Below are 7,696 nucleotides of genomic sequence, written 5' to 3'. Positions count from 1 at the left end.
AACAAAAGCCAATCATCGAGCTGTCTCCTTGATCAGCGCTAGTTTACACAGCCCATTTTAATAGTACCCTAAGGCCCCATAGAATGCTATTGGTGTCATAACATTGTTCCGTAGAACTTGATTGGTCTATAGAGCCGTAATATAGCCGAGTACATGAGGCCTGTGATTATATTTTTTATATTTTCTTATTATTAATTATTTATGATGTTAATCTACGTGTGACGTTTTCAATACATTTCTTGAACATTTTACATTATCAAATAAAAAGTTTCCTCTTCTAATCAGTGTTTTACTTTCTGAACTTTTTCCTCTTGATGTTAAACTTTATTTCCATAAGGATGAAATTAAATGATCTGCAAATCAAGAAAGTAAAGTAAAAGTTAATGATGAATAAGTTGATTTTTATTTTCTTCACTCAACAGAAGCTCAGGAGACAACGAAGAAACCATCTCCATAGAGTTGATCTACACGTCACCTGTGTTCATTCTGTGTATATATACAGGTAGTCATCACTTTATACTTCATATATTATTACTATGACCATGTGTCTGATCACTATATATTATATCACACAGCTTCATTAAACTGGAAAGCCTCTGATCTTGAACAGTCCTCAGATACATCCTGGGATCTTCTCTCTTAATATTGATTATAATTGCGATACATTATTTATCTATAAGGAAATGTTTGTATCAGAACATGGACATGGACCGGATGTAAGTTCTGTTGAGTAAATGCTAATTTTAAGGAATATTCATGATTATTGTAATTTATTTAATTTTTAAAGGGTAAATCGTGTTGAATGTCACTAGATAAATAATTTTTTACTCACTTTTATTTAATATATGTGTATTCTGTTTTGAAGACAAGTAGAATAATGACCTGTCCAGGTCGATGTAAGGGAAATCCCAACCATAACGCCAGTTTCTCATAAGAATATAATGGCCGTAAATTCAGGCATGACCGTAGGGACCTAAAACCTCTAGACCTGGGCCGAGATTTACAACAATAATAATCTTAAAGGAGTGCACCAATACTTAGCTCACATAAAACTGGCCTTAGGGTGTGTGCACAAGGAGAAACTTATATTTCACATGAACATAGAAATGTATATTCATCAATCACTTACTGTACATGTTGAATCCTCATGCACTACAATATACAAGGCTGGATACACAATTGCAGTTTTAAGATTAAAGTTCTCCTTCTACTTTTATGCTCTTTTGGACACACTCCTGGCTTTGGCTAAAAATAAAAAAACTGCCTCAAAAACTGCATGTGCACTGGACAAAATTGTTGCCTGCCATTCTATGCGGTGCTGGCAAAAGACAGAACCACAATGGGTATGTACTGTATATATATATATAATTTTTATTTTTTTATTTTTTTACGTGGAACTCAAAAGCAAATTGATCCAAATATATGGTAATGCCTTTAGAAAACGAAAAAAAAAAAACATGGCTCTTATGATGAGGTAATCCAGAGGGTGAAGGATTTCCTTGTGAGTGGTAGAATAGGAAGGTTGGAAAGTTGGAAAAAAAGTTTTATTTTATAGTTTAATATGTTTACTAAATATTTTTTTTAAATAGTTTTTTGTTACTTTATTTTTTTAAGTGCCACCCATAGGGTTGATTCTAAAATTGTTTAATCAGTTGTATAAGGCTTTGGAATAATTAATACTCAAAATCATTAGTGCCTGTCAGTATTACACTGATACACTGGCAGACCTGGGGGCGTTTCTTAGGCCCCGAGCTGCCATGGTAACGTATTGGAACCTCACAATCAACTCTAATTTGATGTCAAATTCTTTAGTAACCTTGGTCTGGCATCTAAAGTATTTATTGGTCGGGATCGTAGTTATCTACGAGCCCAGCTGTTAGAGTGGGATATCGGCTGTCCATTGGTGTCAGCTGTACAATACAGCTGACACCCTTAAGTGATTTTGCACCCTCACTGTTCCAGAACAAAACATTGCTTCACTTTTACAAGCTGTTGGCTGCGACAAACTACGATGCAGGGTGGTATAGGGTTAAAATAGCTTTTTTTGGCTACCAACAATAATGGATGAATAACATCCACATTCCTGGCTTCGTTGCTTGACTGTATACACTGTTAGGCCGGATTCACACGAGCGTGTGCGTTTTGCACGTGCAAAAAAAAGGCGGTATTTTGCACGCGCAAAAGGTACATAACAGCCCTGTGTGTCAGCAGCCGCCATCATTATGACACACTGTATGTTTGTAAACAGAAAAGCACGTGGTGATTTTCTGTTTTCATTCATACTTTTTACTGCTGTTGCGCGAATCACGCCCGTCCCACGTAAGTGCTTCTGTGTGCTGCGTGGGATTTTCACACACCCATTGACTTCAATGGGTGCGTGATGCGCGAAAAACGCACAAATATAGGACATATCGTGAGTTTTACGCAGCAGACATAAGTTGCGTGAAAATCACGGACTGTCTGAACGGCCCCATTGACTAACATAGGTCCGTGCGAGGCGCGTGATAATCATGCACGTTGCACGGACGTATATCACGTTTGTCTGAATAAGCCCTTACTTTAAACTTTTTTTTTTGAACCCCTTATTGACCAGCCTATTTTAGACCTTAATGACCAGGCTATTTTTTATGTTTTTCAATCGTCGCATTCCAAGAGCTGTAACTTTTTTATTTTTGCGTCGACATAGCTGTATAAGGTCTTGTTTTTTGCGGGAAAAGTTGTATTTTTTAATAGCACCATTTTGAGGTACATATTATTTATTGATTAACTTTTATTAACTTTTTTTGGGGGGGGAATAGAAAAAAATCTGAAATTTCGCCCCTCTTTTTTTGCATCCTAAATCTACGCCGTTTACCGTGTGGTATAAATAACACAATAACTTTATTCAGCGGGTTGTTACAATTGCAACTATACCAAATTTGTATAGTTTTTGTATGTTTTACTACTTTTACACAGTAAAAACACTTTTTTTTCAAAATTATTTGTTTTTGTGTCTCCATATTTGAAGAGCCGTAACGTTTTTATTTTTTCGCCGATGCAGTTGTATGTGGGCTTTTTTTTTGCGGGACGACTTGTAGTTTTTCTTGGTACCATTTTGGAGTAGATGCAAATTTTTGATCACTTTTTAATCAAATTTTTTTAAAGTCAGGATTCACAGAAAACAGCAATTTTTCTGTTGTTTTTTATTTTATTTTTTACGGCGTTCACCGTGCGGGTTAAATAATGTAATAGCTTTATAGTCGGGGTCGTTACGGACGCGGCAATACCAAATATGTGTAACTTTTATACTTTATTTTGGTTTTTTAATAGTAAAGCAGTTTGTAAGGGGAAAAAGTGGGTTTTTCATTTTTTTTTCACATTTTTTTTTTATTAAAGAGGCTCTGTCACCAGATTTTGCAACCCCTATCTGCTATTGCAGCAGATAGGCGCTGCAATGTAGATTACAGTAACGTTTTTATTTTTTAAAAACGAGCATTTTTGGCCAAGTTATGACCATTTTTGTAGTTATGCAAATGAGGCTTGCAAAAGTCCAAGTGGGCGTGTTGAAAAGTAAAAGTTCAAGTGGGCGTGTATTATGTGCGTACATCGGGGCGTGTTTACTACTTTTACTAGCTGGGCGCTCTGAAGAGAAGTATCATCCTCTTCTCTTCAGAACGCCCAGCTTCTGGCAGTGCAGATCTGTGACGTCACTCACAGGTCCTGCATCGTGTCGGCACCAGAGGCTACAGTTGATTCTGCAGCAGCATCAGCATTTGCAGGTAAGTAGCTACATCGACTTACCTGCAAACGCCGATGCTGCTGCAGAATCATCTGTAGCCTCTGGTGCCGATGTGTCCTCGCTCGTCTGACACGATGCAGGACCTGTGAGTGACGACACAGCGTGATCTCTCGAGAACACGCTGTGTCTGCACTGCCAGAAGCTGGGCGTTCTGAAGACAAGTGGATGATACTTCTATACACAACGCCCAGCTAGTAAAAGTAGTAAACACGCCCCGATGTACGCACATAATACACGCCCAGTTGTACTTTTACTTTTCAACACGCCCAGTTGTACTTTTGCAAGCCTCATTTGCATAAATACGAAAATGGTCATAACTTGGCCAAAAATGCTCGTTTTTAAAAAATAAAAACGTTACTGTAATCTACATTGCAGCGCCGATCTGCTGCAATAGCAGATAGGGGTTGCAAAATCTGGTGACAGAGCTTCTTTAACTTCATTAAACTTTTTTTTTTACTTTTTCACTAGTCCCACTAGGGGACTTTATTATGCGATTCTGTGATCGCTATTATAATACACTGCAATACTTTTGTATTGCAGTGTATTATGCCTATCCGTTTAAAACGGACAGGCACCTGCTAGGTCATGCCTGCGGCATGATCTAGCAGGCATTCATTACTGGCAGACCTGGGGGCCTTTATTAGGCCCCCGGCTGCCATTGGAGACACAGACACTCGGCGATCGTATCGCCGGGTGTCGGTGGGAGAGAGAGGGAGCTCTGAGGGGTTAAACGGGTGAGATCGATACTAATATTGATCTCACCCGGCAGAGCAGGGATGCCCCCAGCCCTCAGCTGCCTCTAGCAGCTGAGAGCAGGGAGATTTGACAGCTCCCTGCTCTGTTTACTTATTCAGATGCCGCAACGTAAAAAGTCTATAGCATCGGAATAAGGCCCGTTAGTGACCGACGTAGAAACACGATGGGCCGGTCACTAACGGGTTAAAAAAATAGTTCCCCCCAATCAATGAATCCTGGCCCCCTTTGCAATCAAAACAAAATGGAGGAATCTAATTTGTTGGAAAACCACACCATACAAATATGAACCTGAGAATATGAAATTTGCTGAATACATTTCTTGTACAGTATTATATTAGAAGTGATTGACAATGGTTTCCCTAGACCTAATATTATTTGTTGGCTACATTTTCTTTTTTTCTAAATACAGGAGAACAATTTGACTGATGTTGTAGAATTTGTCCTGTTGGGTTTTCAAGGTGACCCACAGCTCAGAATTTCCCTCTTCTGTCTGCTTTTTGTATTATTTTGGCTCACGGTATGTGGGAACCTCCTGATCATCACCCTGGTGTCCACCAGCAAGAACCTCCACACCCCAATGTACTTCTTCATCTCACAACTGTCCATCAGTGATATTTTATTGCCAGTGAATATTGTCCCCAACTTGTTTTACCTTCTCCTGAATAATGGGGGGACCATCACTTTTATCGGCTGCATGACTCAGTTTTTATTTTTTGCCTCCTCCGAATCATTTGAATGTCTTCTCCTCACAGTGATGTCTTATGACAGATATGTGGCCATCTGTAACCCCCTCCGGTACTCCTCTATCATGACAAGTGGGTATTGTGTGAGATTGGCCATCATATTCTGGTTGTTCAGTTTTTTCTGTGCGTTTAGTGACACCCTAACAATATCAAGACAAAAGTTCTGTGGCAATAATATCATCGACCATTTGTTCTGTGATCTTCTTCCCTTACGGGAAATTTCCTGTTCTGATACATTTCCTTTAAAGCTACAAATGTATCTTCTAAGTATTCCATTAGTGATAATTCCCAGCACAATAATTGTTATCTCTTATGTTAACATTGTCCGTGCTATCTTACGGATTCCATCTAATATCAGTAGACAGAAAGCCTTCTCCACCTGTAGCTCCCACCTCACTGTGGTCTTCATATTTTACTTGACAATATTCATAGTGTATGTTCTTCCAACAAGTGGACAAACATCGGACATGAATAAAATCACATCCCTGCTGTACACTGTATTTACTCCTCTGTTCAATCCCATTATATACAGTCTGAGAAATAAAGACATTAAGAAAGCCGTACAGGAAAATATTCAGAAATATGTGTAATCTGTTGTAATTTTCTCTTAACCTGCGTTTGTTTGGGTGCTCTGATTTTTTAGGGTGTAGGTAAGAGTGTCAAAGGCTACGAGTATATAAAATGTTACGGCTTTTGGACGATTAGTTTCTCAGATATTGTGTCTTTATTGTAAATGAGCCTAAAATACAGCCGTTGTGACGAGTTTTTTCTGAGCGAACCGCACAACGCAGGTTCATGAGTTGTGGTAGACATACTCAGGACATGGTGATGCATGAACGTTCTAGGGCTCGGAACTTCACAATAAACAGTTACGGAAATATTTTGCTAAAACTGTTCAAATTTAGCTATAAATGAAGGAACTGCGCCATGTTTCGGGGGGCAAGAGAGGGTTCCCCATTTACAGCAAATGACCGAGTCAGTCATCTTATTATTCGTCTGTCTAAGTCGAACGAATGGACGCCTCGGTCGATTCCCTCAGACCCACGGTTCGTTGCTTAAAAACACAAGCAGAAAAAATGGGACATAGATAACATCAAAACCACAAAAAAGGCCATACTTACTAGGTGGGTGGGTGAAAACGCGTTCCCAGCAGGACGCAGACAGGTCAAAAAATGCTGCAGAAGGAGTGTGCATTAAATAGTGATAGCCACTCCCACTAGTCTTGATGGGAGTGGCAAACTAAGTGCTCAAAGGTGTGCGATAAATGAGTGTCAGTGTTAGTGTAGTGTTAGGGTGTGAATGTATGGTAAAAAAGAAATGTGTATGTATGGAAGTGTCAGAACTGTGTGATCATGTAATAAAAATAAATAAATGTGTGATGAATAAGGGTCAGTGCTGTGAATAGTACAGGGATAATGTGCTGATCGTCAGGCATAGCATATCTTGCCGAATAACAGCCTATTTGTAACGCCGCTAGTGTTAGCTAAAGCGGGCTGCTCTGCATGCCAAACCAAACGCCAGCACATCATGCCCTCCCAGCATATAAGACCTGGCTGTGTCCTGAAAAAAAGTAGTATACATAGTAAAAAATATATCCATGAAACATGGGGTATTAGTTGTTATTTTGGCCAAAATATGCAAAGCTCGCAACCCAACGGCAAGGGTCCCCAGTGCCTTGCGAGTCCCTAACTAGAACTTTTCATTCCTAATTTAAAAACACAAACATCAAAACCACAAAAAAGGCCATACTTACTAGGTGGGTGGGTGAAAACCCGTTCCCAGCAGGACGCAGACAGGTCAAAAAATGCTGCAGAAGGAGTGTGCATTAAATAGTGATAGCCCCTCCCACTAGTCTCATACACTGATGACACACGGAGCTGTCAAGTGCGCAAAAGGCACTTGACAGCTCCGTGTGTCATCAGTGTATGAGGCTAGTCTACGTCAGTCACTGTCCAGGGTGCTGAAAGAGTTAACTGATCGGCAGTAACTCTTTCAGCACCCTCGACAGTGAATTCCGATCACAATATACAGCAACCTGTGAATAAAAAAAAGACGTTCATACTTACCAAGAACTTCCTGCTTCCTCCAGTCCGGTCTCCCGGCCGTTGCCTTGGTGACGCGTCCCTCTCTTGTCATCCGGCCCCACCTCCCTGGATGACGCGGCAGTCCATGTGACCACTGCAGCCTGTGATCGGCTGCAGCCTGTGCTTGGCCTGTGATTTGCTGCAGCTGTCACTTGGACTGAATTGTCATCCCGGGAGGTCAGACTGGAGGAAGAAGCCGGGAGTTCTCGGTAAGTCAGAACTTCTTCTTTTTTTTACACGTTCATGTATATTGTGATCGGAAGTCACTGTCCAGGGTGCTGAACCAGTTTAACTCTTTCAGCACCGTGGACAGTGACTGTCTCCTGACGTCGCGT

General features: G+C 40.3%; 1 protein-coding gene across 1 annotated transcript; it reads left to right on the top strand.

Moving 5' to 3' along the window:
- The first annotated feature begins 683 nt into the window (after window positions 1–683).
- On the top strand, window positions 684–5,867 carry LOC142750694 (olfactory receptor 5G9-like). The gene is made up of 2 exons (XM_075859682.1): window positions 684–716; window positions 4,944–5,867. Exons 1-2 carry the CDS (start codon window positions 684–686, stop codon window positions 5,865–5,867), a joined length of 957 nt encoding a protein of 318 aa, XP_075715797.1.
- The last annotated feature ends 1,829 nt before the right edge of the window (window positions 5,868–7,696 follow it).

The sequence above is a fragment of the Rhinoderma darwinii genome, chromosome 3, assembly GCF_050947455.1.
Source record: "Rhinoderma darwinii isolate aRhiDar2 chromosome 3, aRhiDar2.hap1, whole genome shotgun sequence".
Taxonomy (NCBI): domain Eukaryota; kingdom Metazoa; phylum Chordata; class Amphibia; order Anura; family Rhinodermatidae; genus Rhinoderma; species Rhinoderma darwinii.
Note: the sequence above shows the minus strand (reverse complement) of the source record. Positions and strands in the feature narration are given on the sequence as shown.